General features: G+C 38.7%; 1 protein-coding gene and 1 long non-coding RNA gene across 3 annotated transcripts in view; both read right to left on the bottom strand.

Annotated features, from left to right (window-relative positions):
- The window catches only part of LOC140709703 (uncharacterized), a 237,881-nt gene that overhangs the window by 9,517 nt on the left and 208,959 nt on the right, over positions 1 to 19,405 (bottom strand). The window lies entirely within an intron of this gene.
- On the bottom strand, positions 83 to 513 carry LOC140709702 (metallothionein-2-like). The gene has a single exon (XM_073009374.1). The coding sequence runs from the start codon at positions 506 to 508 to the stop codon at positions 242 to 244; it is 267 nt and encodes an 88-aa protein (XP_072865475.1). The 5' UTR covers positions 509 to 513; the 3' UTR covers positions 83 to 241.

Below are 19,405 nucleotides of genomic sequence, written 5' to 3'. Positions count from 1 at the left end.
CTAGACAAAGAAAGGAGTATGAATTTCCAGATAATGTTCATGCTATATGGAAGGTAGAGTAATGTAGTATGAAAGCATGAGATTTTTTTTTTTTTTTTCACGTCAAAGCTGTTTTATTATCATTCATATTATTTCATAGAAAAAGGAATGCAGCAAACGATCAGGGTCAGGGTTGTACATTAAAAAATCCAGGTTTGTAGAGGTCGCATTATTTACATCTGGGAGCAGGGCTGTCCCAGCATCAGGCGCAGCAGTTGCACTTGTCCGACGCCCCTTTGCAGATGCAGCCCTGGGCACACTTGGCACAGCCCACAGGGCAGCAGGAGCAGCAGCTTTTCTTGCAGGAGGTGCATTTGCACTCTTTGCACTTGCAAGAGCCGGCGCAGGTGCAGGAGTCACCGGCGACGCAAGAGCAGTTGGGATCCATGGCGAGTTGAAGAGGCGGCTGGAGTCGGGACAGGTTGCACACGGGATCGCTGGGACTTGGAGGAGGCGTGGTCGAAAGCATGAGATTTAATGATAGAAGAGTTGACTTTCACTTTCATCTCTGCCACTTAACTATCTCTTAAGCAGGTCAATCAATTATTTTCAAACTGCTTACTCATCTATGAAATGAAGATAATATTATCTACTGTGTAGGATTATTGTATAAAACACTCAGTGCAGGGCCTGACACATAGTAGGTACTTGGGGATAATAGATATGATTATTTATTAATGGATTGGAAATAACTCATACATGCTTGCTACACAGGACTAAGTGATCTAAACCTAGACACATAGGTAGTATTAACATTATTTTTATGGCCATGTAAATAAAAATTTTCTAATGAGTAAGAATTTAGATCAGAGACCAAAAGACAAAATTTTAAATCTCCTGTGATAGTTAACTTATATATTGATATAAAAGGCTAATTTATATGTGTTCAGGCCACAGTGCCTAAGACATGTAGTCAAACATTATTAATTTTTTGTAAGGACATTTTTGGATGAGATTAACACTTAATAGATGATCTTTGTATAAAGTAGTTAGCCCTCCATGATGCAGGTGGGCCTTCTCTAATCATCTGAATGCCTGACTAGAACAAAAGACGTACCTCTCCTGAGCAAAAGGAAACGCTGCCATCGATTGCTTTCAGACTTGAGCTGCAGCACTGGCTCTTCCCTGAGTCCCCAGCCTAAAAGTCTTTCGACTTGAACTGCAGCTTTGACTGTTTGATGGATCTCCAGTCTACTGGCCCACTCTGCACATTTTTGGACTTATCAGGCTTCATAATCTCATGGACAACTTTCCTAAAATAAATCTCTATTTATATACACATGATATTGGTGCTATTTTTCTGGAAAATCCTGACTAACACACCTTCTCAAGTCACAGAAGTATGCCATTTGTTACACCACGATAGCAGTTGGCAGATGTGATATCAGCATCACACCCCTTCATAGTAATAGGTGCTGTTGCCACCTGGGACGCAGGTGCACCACTTGCCATTGGGTAAAGGGAAAAGCAAACTCTGTGTATCTTCCTGAAGAACCACAGTCATAATCTGTAATTTATGACTGTAGTAATTATGATTATTAATGTGAATCTCATTCTCTGAAGAAAGACAAATTGGTTTAGCAATGACAGAGGTTGAGTAATTTCCCCAGAATCTTGTATCTCCATTCAGGGATTTATTCTTCCTTTCTTGTCAACATGCATCATCTAATCTAATCTTTCTAGGTTCTCCATTGCCTCCTGAATCTCTCTCTCTCTCTCTCTCTCTCTCTCTCTCCCCCCCCCCCCCACGTCTGTCTCTCTCTCTCTCCCCTCTCTCTCTCTCTCTCCTTCTGTGTTTGTGTGTGTTGGGGGGTGTTCTATTTTATTGGCAGATGTTGTCACCTGATTTAAATTGTTTTCATAAGGAAGAGATCAACTTGTTAGAGGCTGGGACCTATAATTTCTAAAGTAAAATTGTGCCTACATTTTGGCTAATTTGTGGGAATATATCACTTTTGAAAGTGGTTATGGCAGGTGAGGAAAAAGTTTATGAAGTCAAATTAAATTACTTTATTGAAAAGAATAACAAAAGAGAGGAATTTGTTTTTACATCTTACTTAAGAAGGAGACTGAGGAACTTATAGTTTATCTAGTCCTGGGAGTTTATTTTTTACACCTAGCCTATGTCCAAAAAAAAAGTACTCATAGAAATACTCATAGTAAAACTGCATATCCTATCCCAGAATGATGGTAATGAACACAATTTAGACAAAACAAATGCATTGCACTACTAAGACATTGTCACTTAGCTGTACCTTTAAATGGGAAACCATACTGGGAAATGTAAACGCTGTATAATAACCAGGTCACTGTTGTCCTGTAACCTTAGAATTTATCTCTGAGTCTACTACAAGCTAAACTCTCAGAAAAACAGTATGCCATATTATTTGGAAATAGACTACTTGTGTTCCATTTTACCTGAAAAGGTGGAAATAGATACTTCATGTGAGACTTCAAAATTTCACTTTGATGCTAAATGCCTACCTCAAAAAGAAAGATCTCAAATTGACTATTTAATGTCACACCTAGAGGAACTAGAAAAACAAGAACAAACTAACTCCAAAGCCATCAGAATAAAAGAAATAACCAAAATTCCAGCAGAACTGAACTAAATTGAGACACAAAAATCCATATAAAGAATCAATAAAACCAAAGTTGGTTTTTTGAAAAAAGTAAACAAGATCAATAGACTGCTAAATTAACAAAGAAAAAGAGAAGATCCAGAAAAGCAAAGTCAGAAATGACAAAGGTGACATTACAGCCAATCCCACAGAAATACAATAGATCCTCAGAGACTATTATGAACACCTCTACACACACAAACTAGAAAATCTAGAAGAAATGGATACATTCTTAGAAACATGAACCTCCCCTGCAGATTGATTCAGGAAGAAATTAAAGACCTGAATAGACCTGTATTTAGTTCCAAAATTGAATCAGTAATAAAACATCTACCAACCATAAAAAGCCCCAGGCCAGATGGATTCACAGACAAATTCTACTAGATGTGCAAAGAAGATATGCTAACAATTCTGCTGAAACTATATTCAAAAAAAAAATCAAGGAGAAGGGACTCCTCTCTAACTCATTTTACAAAGCCAGCATCACCCTCATACCAAGACCTGAGGAGATACAATGAAAAAAGAAAACTACAGGCCAATATCCCTGATGAACACAGATGTAAAAATCCTCAACAAAATACTAGGAAACTGAATCCAGCAGCACATCAAAAAGTTAATTCACCATAATCCAGTAGGCTTCATTCCTGTGATGCAAGGTTGGTTCAACATATGCAAATCAATAAATGTGATCCACCACATAAACAGAATTAAAAGCAATTTAAAAACAAAAACCATACGATTATCTCAGTAGACACAGAAAATGTGATTCACCACATATACAGAACTAAAAACAAAAACTGTATGATTATCTCAATAGACATGCAAAAAGTCTTTGATAAAATCCAACATGTCTTCGTGATAAAAATCTCATCAAATTAGGCATCAAAGGAACATATGTTAAAATAATAAGAGTCATTAATGTCAAACCCTCAGCCAACATCATACAGAATGGGCAAAAGCTGGAAGTGTTTCCCTTGAAAACTAGAACAAGACAAGAATGTCCAATCTCACCATTCCCATCCAGCATAGTACTAGAAACCCTAGCCAGAGAAATCAGACAAGACAAGAAATAAAAAGCATCCAAATAGGAAAAAAGAAGTCAACTACCATTTTTTGCTGACAGTGTAATTCTAATACCCAGAAAACCCTAAAGACTCCACCAAAAGGCTCTTGGAACTCATACATGACTTCAGTAGTCTCAGGATACAAAATTAATATACAAACACCAGCAGCATTTCTTTTTTTTTTTTTTTAAGTTCTGGGTATATTTTATTTTTTTTATTTTTATTTTTTTAATTTTTGTCTGTGTATTTATTTTTTATTTTTTATTCTTTATTATTGTACTTTGAGTTCTAGGGTACATGTGCATAACGTGCAGGTTTGTTAGATATGTATACTTGTGCCATGTTGGTGTGCTGCAGCCGTCAACTCGTCAGCACCCATCAACTCGTCATTTACATCAGGTATAACTCCCAGTGCAATCCCTCCCCCCTCCCCCCTCCCCATGATAGGCCCCGGTGTGTGATGTTCCCCTTCCCAAGTCCAAGTGATCTCATTATTCAGTTCCCACCTATGAGTGAGAACATGCGGTGTTTGGTTTTCTGTTCTTGTGATAGTTTGCTAAGAATGATGGTTTCCAGCTGCATCCCTGTCCCTACAAAGGACACAAACTCATCCTTTTTTATGGCTGCATAGTATTCCATGGTGTATATGTGCCACATTTTCTTAATCCAGATGCAGAAAAGGCTTTTGACAAAATTCAACAACCCTTCATGCTAAAAACGCTCAATAAATTCGGTATTGATGGAACATACCTCAAAATAATAAGAGCTATCTATGACAAACCCACAGCCAATATCATACTGAATGGGCAAAAACTGGAAAAATTCCCTTTGAAAACTGGCACAAGACAGGGATGCCCTCTCTCACCACTCCTATTCAACATAGTGTTGGAAGTTCTGGCTAGGGCAATCAGGCAAGAGAAAGAAATCAAGGGGATTCAGTTAGGAAAAGAAGAAGTCAAATTGTCCCTGTTTGCAGATGACATGATTGTATATTTAGAAAACCCCATTGTCTCAGCCCAAAATCTCCTTAAGCTGATAAGCAACTTCAGCAAAGTCTCAGGATACAAAATTAATGTGCAAAAATCACAAGCATTCTTATACACCAGTAACAGACAAACAGAGGCCAAATCATGAATGAACTTCCATTCACAATTGCTTCAAAGAGAATAAAATACCTAGGAATCCAACTTCCTAGGGATGTAAAGGACCTCTTCAAGGAGAACTACAAACCACTTCTCAGGGAAATAAAAGAGGACACAAACAAATGGAAGAACATACCATGCTCATGGATAGGAAGAATCAATATCATGAAAATGGCCATACTGCCCAAGGTAATTTATAGATTCAATGCCATCCCCATCAAGCTACCAATGAGTTTCTTCACAGAATTGGAAAAAACTGCTTTAAAGTTCATATGGAACCAAAAAAGAGCCCGCATCTCCAAGACAATCCTAAGTCAAAAGAACAAAGCTGGAGGCATCACGCTACCTGACCTCAAACTATACTACAAGGCTACAGTAACCAAAACAGCATGGTACTGGTACCAAAACAGAGATATAGACCAATGGAACAGAACAGAGTCCTCAGAAATAATACCACACATCTACAGCCATCTGATCTTTGACAAACCTGAGAAAAACAAGAAATGGGGAAAGGATTCCCTATTTAATAAATGGTGCTGGGAAAATTGGCTAGCCATAAGTAGAAAGCTGAAACTGGATCCTTTCCTTACTCCTTATACGAAAATTAATTCAAGATGGATTAGAGACTTAAATGTTAGACCTAATACCATAAAAATCCTAGAGGAAAACCTAGGTAGTACCATTCAGGACATAGGCATGGGCAAAGACTTCATGTCTAAAACACCAAAAGCAATGGCAACAAAAGCCAAAATTGACAAATGGGATCTCATTAAACTAAAGAGCTTCTGCACAGCAAAAGAAACTACCATCAGAGTGAACAGGCAACCTACAGAATGGGAGAAAATTTTTGCAATCTACTCATCTGACAAAGGGCTAATATCCAGAACCTACAAAGAACTCAAACAAATTTACGAGAAAAAAACAAACAACCCCATCAAAAAGTGGGCAAACGATATGAACAGACATTTCTCAAAAGAAGACATTCATACAGCCAACAGACACATGAAAAAATGCTCATCATCACTGGCCATCAGAGAAATGCAAATCAAAACCACAATGAGATACCGTCTCACAGCAGTTAGAATGGCGATCATTAAAAAGTCAGGAAACAACAGGTGCTGGAGAGGATGTGGAGAAATAGGAACACTTTTACACTGTTGGTGGGATTGTAAACTAGTTCAACCATTATGGAAAACAGTATGGCGATTCCTCAAGGATCTAGAACTAGATGTACCATATGACCCAGCCATCCCATTACTGGGTATATACCCAAAGGATTATAAATCATGCTGCTATAAAGACACATGCACACGTATGTTTATTGCGGCACTATTCACAATAGCAAAGACTTGGAATCAACCCAAATGTCCATCAGTGACAGACTGGATTAAAAACCAGCAGCATTTCTATACACCATTCTATACAGCATTTCTATACACCATTCTATACAGCGTTTCTACACATTTCTATACATTCAAGCAGACAGCCAAATCAAGAATGCAATCTCATTTACAATAACCACACAAAAAAATATCTGGGAATACATCGAACCAAGGAAGTTAAAGATCTCCACAAGGAGAACTACAAAACACTGATTAAAAAAAAAAAAAATAGATGACATAAACAAATAGAAAAATATTCCATGCTCATGGATTGGAAGAATTAATATTGTTAAAATTTTGGTCACACTCCCCAAAGCAATCTACAGATTTAATGCTATTGCCATCAAACTACTGTCATTTTTCACATAAATAGGAAAAAACTATTCAAAAATTAATATGGAACCAAAAAAGAGCCCAAACAGCCAAAGCAATCCTAAGCAAAAAGATAAAAGCTGGAGGCATAAAATTATCTGACTACAAACTACACTATACTACACTCTATACTATACTATACTATACTATACTATACTATACTATACTATACTATACTATACTATAAAGCTACAGTAACCAAAACAGCATGATACTGGTTAAATTAAAAAAAAAGAAGCAGACATACAGTCTGGGAAACTCACTTGCAGAGAATAGAGAGCTCAGAAATAAAGCTGCATACCTACAGCCATCTGATTTTTGACAAAGTAAAAAAAAAAAAGATAAGCAATAAAGAAAGGACTCTTGATTTAATAAATGGTGCTGGGACATATGCAGAAGAATGAAACTAGATCCCTATCTTCTACCACATACAAAAATTAACTCAAGATGGAGTAAAGATTTAAATGTAAGACCTCCAACTATTAATTTAAGAATCCTAGAAGAAAACCTAGGAAATACCTTTCTGGACATAGACCCCGGTAAAGAATTTATGACTAAGTCCTCAAAAGCAATTGCAACAAAAACAAAAATTGACAAGTGAGGCCTAATTAAATTAAAGAGGTTCTGCATATCCAAAGAAACCATCAACAAAATGAACAAATAACCTGCGGAATGGGTGAAAATATTTGCAAACTGCATCCAACAAATATCTAATATCCAGAATCTATAAGAAACTTAACAAGCAAAAAACAACCCCATTAAAAAGTAGACACATGTACATGTATGTTCATTGTGGCACTATTCACAGTAGCGAAGACCTGAAATCAACCCAAATGCCCATCAATGATAAACCAGATAAAGAAAATGTGGTACATGTACACCATAGCATATTATGCAACCATAAAAAAAAGAATGAGATCATGTCATCTGCAGGGACAGGGATGGAGCTGGAGGCTATTATCCTTAGCAAACTAACACAGGAACAGAAAACCCAATACCACATGTTCTTACTTGTAAGTGGGAGCTAAATGATGAGAACACATGGACACATAGAAGGGAACAACACACACTGGGGCCTTTCAGAAGAAGGAGGGTGGGAGGAGGGAGAGGAGCAAGAAAAATAACCAAAGGACACTAGGCTTAATACCTGCGTGATGAAATAATCTGTACAACAAACCTACGTGACACAAGTTTACCTATGTAACAAATGTGAACTTGTACCTCTGAACTTAAAAGTTTGTTTTAAGTGGGCAAAAGGCATGAACAGAAACTTCTCAAAAGAAGACATGTAAGCAGCCAATAAACATATGAAAAAATACTCAACATCACTAATCATTGGAGAAATACAAATCAAAACTACAATGAGATACTATCATATACCAGTCAGAATGATTACTATGAAAAAGTTAAAAAGTAACAGATGCTGGTGTGGCCGTGGAGAAAAGGGAATGCTTATACACTCTTGATAGAAATGTAAATAAGTTCAGCCACTGTGGAAAGCAGTGTGAAAATTTCTCAGACAACTTAGAACTATAGACCTAGCAATTCCATTGCTGGATACATATCCAAAAGAAAATAAATTGTTCTACTAAAAAGATACATGCGGTTTTACATTCATCAAAGCACTAGTCACAATAGAAAAGACGTGGAATCAACCTAGATGCCTATGTATGGCGGACTGGATAAAGAAAATGTGATACATATATCACAGAATACTATGTAGCCATAAAAAAGAACAAAATCACGGCCTTTGCAGCAACATGGATGACGCTTGAGGCCATTATCCTGTGAGTTAATGCAAAAACAGAAAACCAAATACCGCACGCACGTTCCCACTTCCAAAAGAGAGATAAACATTCCAAGTACTCATGGACATAAAAATGGCAACGATAGACACTGGGGATATGAGTCGGGGGAGGGTAAGATGTAGCAAGGGTTGAAAAACTAACTGTTGGGTATTACACTCACTACCTCACTGTGTCATGTATGACAGAATCATTTGTATCCCAAACCTCTGCATCACACAATATACCCATGTAACAACCCTGACAGGTACCCCTGAATCTAAAATAACAGTTGAAACTAGTTTTAAAAATTTGCTTTCTGAAGTATCTACAGACAAAACTTATTCAAGTTGTGGATTTGGGGGGAAATATATTTACGAATATCTGATATGTGTCAGATATTTAGGCATAAGCATTGAAAGTTGAAAAGAGTGTGATTGTTTCTATCCCCAAGTTTTGAGAAAAAGAAAAAAAACTAGTGGTGGCAGAATTCCAAAGATGTTGCCCCAATAGCCTGTCTTCTGGTTATTCAATCAAACACTGTCTAGGTAGGATTGTTAGAGATTTTTTCAGATGTAATTGAGGTTATAGATCGTAAAAGAGGGAGAGCAGCCTGTATTATCCAGGTGAGCGCAATCTAATCACTTGACTCCTTACAGCAAAGAACTTTCTCCAACTGGAGTCAGAGAAGAGATGTGGCAGAAAACAAAAATGAGTCAGAGAGGCTAAAGGGAAATGCAGTCGGCCTCTAAAAGCTGAGAACCGGCCGGGCGGCTCGCGCCTGTAATCCCAGCACTTTGGGAGGCCGAGGCGGGCGGATCACGAGGTCAGGAGATCGAGACCATCTTGGCTACCACAGTGAAACCCTGTCTCTACTAAAAATACATAAAATTAGCCGGGCGTGGTGGCAGACGTCTGTAGTCCCAGCTACTCCGGAGGCTGAGGCGGAGCTTGCAGGGAGCCGAGATCACGCCAATGCGCTCCAGCCTGGGCGATAGAGCAAGACTCCGTCTCAAAAAAAAAAAAAAAAAAAAAATTTGCTGAGAATGACCCCCAGCCATCTTCCAGCAAGACAAGTGGAACTTAAGTCCTATAACCACATAGTAGTAAATTCTGCCAATAGCCTGAATCAGTCTGGAAACAGATTGTCTTCCAAAGCCTCCTGGCAAAAACCCAGGCTGGCCAGAACCTTGATTTTGACCTTGGGGAACACAGAGCAGAGCTCAACTGAGCCACCAGATTCCTGACATACAGCAGTGTGAGGTAATAAATCTGTGTGGTTTTAGGCTGCTAAGTTTGTGATAATTTGTGAAAGCAGCAATATAACATGAATCCAGTACTTTTTAAAAATTCCTTATCTTCTTCTGCTTCCTCTATTCCCACCCCATCTACAGCAGCACAAGCAGTTTTCTGTGGCTCCACAAGAAAGAAAAAAATGCTTTGTAGATGCATCCTACAAATTTAAAGTAGCCAAGAACAAATTCTTCAAATTAGTATTTTTCTTTAAAATCTAATTGATAGGAGAAATGAGAATACTTATGTCAAGAAGGTGAGGCTCCAAATTCTCATTCTGCCATTTATTATTTTATATGATTTGGGACATATCTTTAGCCCCTTATTACATGGTTTCCACATGAGTAAATGAAAAATATATACTTGCATTACAGTGTCATAGAAAAAATTTAAAAATTTTTAAAAGTGTCCCTTCTGAAATATTTTAAAATAATTTTAAGATAGAAAAGATAAGACTTTATTATCTAAATTCATTTTGTTATTAAAAGCAATCGGTATTTACTGTAAAACAAATATTTAAAAAACAGTTAAGACAAATATTTTTTTAAGAAGGGGAAAGAAACAAAAAGCATAACGACATCCTAAACTAATTTTGGTGTATATACCCTTGCAGACATTCAATGTGTGCACATCGTAATCAACATGTTCATATATAATGTGGCAGGAGAACTTAATGACATTTTCTTCTTTACTTTCACCACTATAAAGATATCAGAAAGAATAAAAATTGGTTCAATTTTCCTTTTCCAGGGAAATAGAAATTGAGTCTCACAGACTCAGTTTGCCGTACCTGGAGCTTCTCTTCCCTCTCTTCCCTGTGAAAAGGGAAACTTCCCTTGACTGTGAAAGGGAAGGTCATTTAGATCCCTTTTGATGGGGAACCCCTAGGCAGTAGATGATTAGGCAGAGGAGAATGGCTGCAGTGACCTCTCAGAAGGCCTAAATTCAACCCAACAAAAGTTGATGGCCAAGACAAACCCCAAGGCAATAAGATCAGGCTATGTGCCACTTAAATATATATTGTAGTGAAATTTTAAAAGAGTGGTATTAAAAAATGCATAGATATAAGACTTTTTTGGATGTAAGAATATCCAAAATATGTAGGAAAAACATTTTACTTGTATAATAGTTTTACCAAAATTCTATAACCTGCTTTCTTCACTTGATATCTTCACTTTTTTTTACATCATTAAACCTAGAGCTACAAAATAAATTTAAGAGCTGCATAATATAATTTCAGACAGATGCTCCATAATGTTCTATTAGTAATATATTTTTGGACATATTGGCTAAATCCCAATTTTCATTATTATAGACAATTTTGCTGTCAGGTTCCCTTATCTTTACTATAATGAAAGAATAATTCAAGCAACATGTGCTTTACAAGAATCAAAGTCAGGAAGCTGAGAAGCACAATTGATGAAGTTCAAATCTAGGACACTAATTTGCAACCACTGAAGAAAGGAAAGTTTCTTTACAAAGCCTCCTCAAGCATATGGTCAATATCTCACTCTTTGTTATTTAATTTTTGGTGCCTTATGGTTTGGTTTTCTCAAAGAGAGGTGGCCTCTTGAGAGCAAGGCAACAAATGCATTGCTTTTCATATTCTCAGGCTTTCTTCAATGTCCAGGAAAGAGTTAATGCATATAATTTATAGAACGATTTCCACAATTATACTTGTTTTGTTGGCTAAACACATATGAAGGTGAAAGGAGATTTAACAAAATACTGACTAAACATACCTTTTAAAGCATATTATGACTTGGCTTCTCCAAAGAACAGAAAACTGCGATGGTTCCGTGCTCTTTCTGACATCCAAGATTTGATTTAGGAGCATGTGTTTAGGTGATTGCAGTTTATCAAGCAGCTGGACTAAGAATACATGTTCTAGAACCAACTAAGACAGTTTACTAGGGTCTGCATGTTTGGGTTTTTGCAATTCTTCTTAACGATTCAATAAATTCATGTGATATAATTTGATAGGCTAAACATTTTGTGTTTATTTACTATCAGTTACCCAGAGGTTGAATGTGTTTAAATATATAAAATTAGGTCTCCAAGCAGAAACTTCAAATACATTTAAATAAGTCTAAACATTGAGCAAATATTGTGAGGGGAGAATCTCACATATTGAATCTGGGCAAAAATGTCTTGATAAGCCACCAGGTCAAATCAATGAAGTACTTCATTCAAATTGTCCCACGGTCAGATGTGTTTTATTCTCCACTGGCTTGTGTGCTTTCTAATCCAAGTGGCTTGTTAGTGAGGAAACCTCAGAGGGATAGTTGGTGTGTCCTATAGCCTGGCTTCTGTACTCTGTGGGCAAGCAGCCACAGTGAGTTCCCAGAACTGAAGACTTGTTACTCCTTAGCAGCCAGGAATAAACCTTTAGTGTAGTGTCTAACCTCAACATTATGGAAAGACATGGGATGCTAAAATGTCTTATAAGTTCCATTTAACTAGGAGTAGGCCGAAGTATCCAGGAAAAAAACAAATGCCTTAAAAGCCTAGTCTTGCAAAAACACAGCCCTTTAAAATCATGGCTCCCCAGCAAAACTCTTTACCAAACTTTACCTGTTTTTCATTCTCTTAACAGGAGCTCAAATGTCCATTTTCAACCATTCTTTATGGATGTAGAACAGGGGAAAAATCATGATGTTCTCCCTCCCACCCTCAATAGATTACAGGTGCACTTTCTATTTTCAAACTGAAGGTGGCACCATAAAAAGAAAGCAATCCAAAATCATGTATACTGCAGGGGAGGGATGTTTAACAATTTAAATTCAGTTCTTCTTTCTGGGACACGGAATAGAGAAAGGATCACTGTTCCCTACCCCAACACACAAACACCCACACACATGAAAACACACACACACAAACACACACATTTTTTAAATCTCAAATTTATAAAAACCCCAGAGGATGAAATGAAACTCCTCCTGAGGACACGTCCACAAGTCACTGTGCAGTCGCCAGTAGCTTAGAATTCCCTAAATGTGACCTTTCTGATTTGGCTGTCTCTCAAAGAGGCAAATCCAATGAACATTTGATGGTAACTGTAATTATGTAGAAATCTAAAAACTCAGTCATCATTTTAACTAGCTTATCAGGATTAATGGAGGGAGAGGAAGAAAATATTGCATGTATACCTGGAATGTCATTGTCTTGTGCTCATATTACTTTGACCTCTTATTTTTTTTTTTAAATTTATTTATTATTATTAAACTTCAAGTTGTAGGGTACATGTGCACAACGTGCAGGTTTGCTACATATGTATACTTGTGCCATGTTGGTGTGCTGCACCCATCAACTCGTCATTTACATCAGGTATAACTCCCAATGCAATCCCTCCCCCCTCCCCCCTCCCCATGATAGGCCCCGGTGTGTGATGTTCCCCTTCCCGAGTCCAAGTGATCTCATTGTTCAGTTCCCGCCTATGAGTGAGAACATGCGGTGTTTGGTTTTCTGTTCTTGTGATAGTTTGCTGAGAATGATGGTTTCCAGCTGCATCCATGTCCCTACAAAGGACACAAACTCATCCTTTTTTATGGCTGCATAGTATTCCATGGTGTATATGTGCCACATTTTCTTAATCCAATCTGTCACTGATGGACATTTGGGTTGATTCCAAGTCTTTGCTATTGTGAATAGTGCTGCAATAAACATACATGTGCATGTGTCTTTATAGCAGCATGATTTATAATCCTTTGGGTATATACCCAGTAATGGGATGGCTGGGTCATATGGTACATCTAGTTCTAGATCCTTGAGGAATCGCCATACTGTTTTCCATAATGGTTGAACTAGTTTACACTCCCACCAACAGTGTAAAAGTGTTCCTATTTCTCCACATCCTCTCCAGCACCTGTTGTTTCCTGACTTTTGAATGATCGCCATTCTAACTGGTGTGAGATGGTATCTCATTGTGGTTTTGATTTGCATTTCTCTGATGGCCAGTGATGATGAGCATTTTTTCATGTGTCTGTTGGCTGTATGAATGTCTTCTTTTGAGAAATGTCTGTTCATATCGTTTGCCCACTTTTTGATGGGGTTGTTTGGTTTTTTCTTGTAAATTTGTTTGAGTTCTTTGTAGGTTCTGGATATTAGCCCTTTGTCAGATGAGTAGATTGCAAAAATTTTCTCCCATTCTGTAGGTTGCCTGTTCACTCTGATGATAGTTTCTTTTGCTGTGCAGAAGCTCTTTAGTTTAATTAGATCCCATTTGTCAATTTTGGCTTTTGCTGCCGTTGCTTTTGGTGTTTTAGACATGAAGTCTTCGCCCATGCCTATGTCCTGAATGGTACTATCTAGGTTTTCCTCTAGGATTTTTATGGTATTAGGTCTAACATTTAAGTCTCTAATCCATCTTGAATTAATTTTCGTATAAGGAGTAAGGAAAGGATCCAGTTTCAGCTTTCTACTTATGGCTAGCCAATTTTCCCAGCACCATTTATTAAATAGGGAATCCTTTCCCCATTTCTTGTTTCTCTCAGGTTTGTCAAAGATCAGATGGCTGTAGATGTGTGGTATTATTTCTGAGGACTCTGTTCTGTTCCATTGGTCTATATCTCTGTTTTGGTACAAGTACCATGCTGTTTTGGTTACTGTAGCCTTGTAGTATAGTTTGAAGTCAGGTAGCGTGATGCCTCCAGCTTTGTTCTTTTGACTTAGGATTGTCTTGGAGATGCGGGCTCTTTTTTGGTTCCATATGAACTTTAAAGCAGTTTTTTCCAATTCTGTGAAGAAGCTCATTGGTAGCTTGATGGGGATGGCATTGAATCTATAAATTACCTTGGGCAGTATGGCCATTTTCACGATATTGATTCTTCCTATCCATGAGCATGGTATGTTCTTCCATTTGTTTGTGTCCTCTTTTATTTCACTGAGCAGTGGTTTGTAGTTCTCCTTGAAGAGGTCCTTTACATCCCTTGTAAGTTGGATTCCTAGGTATTTTATTCTCTTTGAAGCAATTGTGAATGGAAGTTCATTCCTGATTTGGCTCTCTGTTTGACTGTCACTGGTGTATAAGAATGCTTGTGATTTTTGCACATTAATTTTGTATCCTGAGACTTTGCTGAAGTTGCTGATCAGCTTAAGGAGATTTTGGGCTGAGACAATGGGGTTTTCTAAATATACAATCATGTCGTCTGCAAACAGGGACAATTTGACTTCTTCTTTTCCTAACTGAATCCCCTTGATTTCTTTCTCTTGCCTGATTGCCCTAGCCAGAACTTCCAACACTATGTTGAATAGGAGTGGTGAGAGAGGGCATCCCTGTCTTGTGCCAGTTTTCAAAGGGAATTTTTCCAGTTTTTGCCCATTCAGTATGATATTGGCTGTGAGTTTGTCATAAATAGCTCTTATTATTTTGAGGTACGTTCCATCAATACCGAATTTATTGAGCGTTTTTAGCATGAAGGGCTGTTGAATTTTGTCAAAAGCCTTTTCTGCATCTATTGAGATAATGATGTGGTTCTTGTCTTTGGTTCTGTTTATATGCTGGATTATGTTTATTGATTTGCGAATGTTGAACCAGCCTTGCATCCCAGGGATGAAGCCCACTTGATCATGGTGGATAAGCTTTTTGATGTGCTGCTGAATCCGGTTTGCCAGTATTTTATTGAGGATTTTTGCATCGATGTTCATCAGGGATATTGGTCTAAAATTCTCTTTTTTTGTTGTGTCTCTGCCAGGCTTTGGTATCAAGATGATGTTGGCCTCATAAAATGAGTTAGGGAGGATTCCCTCTTTTTCTATTGATTGGAATAGTTTCAGAAGGAATGGTACCAGCTCCTCCTTGTACCTCTGGTAGAATTCAGCTGTGAATCCATCTGGTCCTGGACTTTTTTTGGTTGGTAGGCTATTAATTATTGCCTCAATTTCAGAGCCTACTATTGGTCTATTCAGGGATTCAACTTCTTCCTGGTTTAGTCTTGGAAGAGTGTAAGTGTCCAGGAAATTATCCATTTCTTCTAGATTTTCCAGTTTATTTGCGTAGAGGTGTTTATAGTATTCTCTGATGGTAGTGTGTATTTCTGTGGGGTCGGTGGTGATATCCCCTTTATCATTTTTAATTGCGTCAATTTGATTCTTCTCTCTTTTCTTCTTTATTAGTCTTGCTAGTGGTCTGTCAATTTTGTTGATCTTTTCAAAAAACCAACTCCTGGATTCATTGATTTTTTGGAGGGTTTTTTGTGTCTCTATCTCCTTCAGTTCTGCTCTGATCTTAGTTATTTCTTGCCTTCTGCTAGCTTTCGACTGTGTTTGCTCTTGCTTCTCTAGTTCTTTTAATTGCGATGTTAGAGTGTCAATTTTAGATCTTTCCTGCTTTCTCTTGTGGGCATTTAGTGCTATAAATTTCCCTCTACACACTGCTTTAAATGTGTCCCAGAGGTTCTGGTATGTTGTATCTTTGTTCTCATTGGTTTCAAAGAACATCTTTATTTCTGCCTTCATTTCGTTATGTACCCAGTAGTCATTCAGGAGCAGGTTGTTCAGTTTCCATGTAGTTGAGCGGTTTTGATTGAGTTTCTTAGTCCTGAGTTCTAGTTTGATTGCACTGTGGTCTGAGAGACAGTTTGTTATAATTTCTGTTCTTATACATTTGCTGAGGAGTGCTTTACTTCCAATTACGTGGTCAATTTTGGAGTAAGTACGATGTGATGCTGAGAAGAATGTATATTCTGTTGATTTGGGGTGGAGAGTTCTATAGATGTCTATTAGGTCTGCTTGCTGCAGAGATGAGTTCAATTCCTGGATATCCTTGTTAACTTTCTGTCTCATTGATCTGTCTAATGTTGACAGTGGAGTGTTGAAGTCTCCCATTATTATTGTATGGGAGTCTAAGTCTCTTTGTAAGTCTCTAAGGACTTGCTTTATGAATCTGGGTGCTCCTGTATTGGGTGCATATATATTTAGGATAGTTAGCTCTTCCTGTTGAATTGATCCCTTTACCATTATGTAATGGCCTTCTTTGTCTCTTTTGATCTTTGATGGTTTAAAGTCTGTTTTATTAGAGACTAGTATTGCAACCCCCGCTTTTTTTTGTTCTCCATTTGCTTGATAAATCTTCCTCCATCCCTTTATTTTGAGCCTATGTATGTCTCTGCGTGTGAGATGGGTCTCCTGAATACAGCAGACTGATGGGTCTTGACTCTTTATCCAGTTTGCCAGTCTGTGTCTTTTAATTGGAGCATTTAGTCCATTTACATTTAAGGTTAATATTGTTATGTGTGAACTTGATCCTGTCATTGTGATATTCGCTGATTATTTTGCTCGTTAGTTGATGCAGTTTCTTCCTAGCCTTGATGGTCTTTACATTTTGGCATGTTTTTGCAATGGCTGGTACCGGTTGTTCCTTTCCATGTTTAGTGCTTCCTTCAGGGTCTCTTGTAAGGCAGGCCTGGTGGTGACAAAATCTCTAAGCATTTGCTTATCTGTAAAGGATTTTATTTCTCCTTCACTTATGAAACTTAGTTTGGATGGATATAAAATTCTGGGTTTAAAATTCTTTTCTTTAAGAATGTTGAATATTGGCCCCCACTCTCTTCTGGCTTGAAGAGTTTCTGCCGAGAGATCTGCTGTTAGTCTAATGGGCTTCCCTTTGTGGGTAACCCGACCTTTCTCTCTGGCTGCCCTTAAGATTTTTTCCTTCATTTCAACTTTGGTGAATCTGGCAATTATGTGTCTTGGAGTTGCTCTTCTCGAGGAGTATCTTTGTGGCGTTCTCTGTATTTCCTGGATTTGAATGTTGGCCTGCCCTACTAGGTTGGGGAAGTTCTCCTGGATGATATCCTGAAGAGTGTTTTCCAACTTGGTTCCATTTTCCCCCTCACTTTCAGGTACCCCAATCAGACATAGATTTGGTCTTTTTACATAATCCCATACTTCTTGCAGGCTTTGTTCATTTCTTTTTCTTCTTTTTTCTTTTGGTTTCTCTTCTCGCTTCATTTCATTCATTTGATCCTCAATTGCTGACATTCTTTCTTCCAGTTGATCGAGTCGGTTACTGAAGCTTGTGCATTTGTCACGTATTTCTCGTGCCATGGTTTTCGTCTCTTTCATTTCGTTTGTGAGTTTCTCTGCATTAATTACTCTAGCCATCAATTCTTCCACTTTTTTTTCAAGATTTTTAGTTTCTTTGCGCTGGGTACGTAACTCCTCCTTTAGCTCTGAGAAATTTGATGGACTGAAGCCTTCTTCTCTCATCTCGTCGAAGTCATTCTCCGTCCAGCTTTGATCCGTTGCTGGCGATGAGCTGCGCTCCTTTGCCGGGGGAGATGCGCTCTTATTTTTTGAATTTCCAGCTTTTCTGCCCTGCTTTTTCCCCATCTTTGTGGTTTTATCTGCCTCTGGTCTTTGATGATGGTGATGTACTGATGGGGTTTTGGTGTAGGTGTCCTTCCTGTTTGATAGCTTTCCTTCTAACAGTCAGGATCCTCAGCTGTAGGTTGTAGCTGTAGGAGATTGCTTGAGGTCCACTCCAGACCCTGTTTGCCTGGGTATCAGCAGCAGAGGCTGCAGAAGATAGTATATTTCTGAACAGCGAGTGTACCTGTCTGATTCTTGCTTTGGAAGCTTCCTCTCAGGGGTGTACTCCACCCTGTGAGGTGTGGGGTGTCAGACTGCCCCTAGTGGGGGATGTCTCCCAGTTAGGCTACTCAGGGGTCAGGGACCCACTTGAGCAGGGAGTCTGTCCCTTCTCAGATCTCAACCTCCGTGTTGGGAGATCCACTGCTCTCTTCAAAGCTGTCAGACAGAGTCGTTTGCGTCTGCAGAGCTTTCTGCTGCGTTTGTTATTGTTTACTGTGCCCTGTCCCCAGAGGTGGAGTCTACAGAGACAGGCAGGTTTCCTTGAGCTGCTGTGAGCTCCACTCAGTTCGAGCTTCCCAGCAGCTTTGTTTACCTACTTAAGCCTCAGCAATGGCGGGCGCCCCTCCCCCAGCCTCGCTGCTGCCTTGCCGGTAGATCACAGACTGCTGTGCTAGCAATGAGGGAGGCTCCGTGGGTGTGGGACCCTCCCGGCCAGGTGTGGGATATGATCTCCTGGTGTGCCGGTTTGCTTAAAGCGCAGTATTGGGGTGGGAGTTACCCAATTTTCCAGGTGTTGTGTGTCTCAGTTCCCCTGGCTAGGAAAAGGGATTCCCTTCCCCCTTGCGCTTTCCAGGTGAGGCAATGCCTCGCCCTGCTTCAGCTCTCGCTGGTCGGGCTGCAGCAGCTGACCAGCACCGATCGTCTGGCACTCCCCAGTGAGATGAACCCAGTACCTCAGTTGAAAATGCAGAAATCACCGGTCTTCTGTGTCGCTCGCGCTGGGAGTTGGAGACTGGAGCTGTTCCTATTCGGCCATCTTGCTCCGCCCTTTGACCTCTTATTTAATTGCTTTTCACATGTGTATACCTGAATATTCTCTTCTGAATATTCAGAATAAAATATTCTCTTCTGGTTCTAAATTGAATCCTATAATGTGGTTAATTTATAATCTTATGAATCTGCATATTGAATAATTGTGTAATAAATAAATAACAAAAAAAAATCTGGCCTATTTGATTTTCTGGTCTGTTTCAGCATAAATAAAAAGAACATGGAAAAAAATCACTTGACTCGAAACAGAATCTTGGCCTCCTAGAGGAGGAAAGGGCAAAACAGTCGGTGGCCAGAATTAATTTGATGTTAATAAATAACACATATAATGAACTTGAATTCCTA

The sequence above is a fragment of the Chlorocebus sabaeus genome, chromosome 21 (assembly GCF_047675955.1).
Source record: "Chlorocebus sabaeus isolate Y175 chromosome 21, mChlSab1.0.hap1, whole genome shotgun sequence".
Classification (NCBI taxonomy): Eukaryota; Metazoa; Chordata; class Mammalia; order Primates; family Cercopithecidae; genus Chlorocebus; species Chlorocebus sabaeus.
The sequence above is the reverse complement of the archived record's forward strand: the minus strand, read 5'-3'. Positions and strand labels throughout refer to the sequence as shown.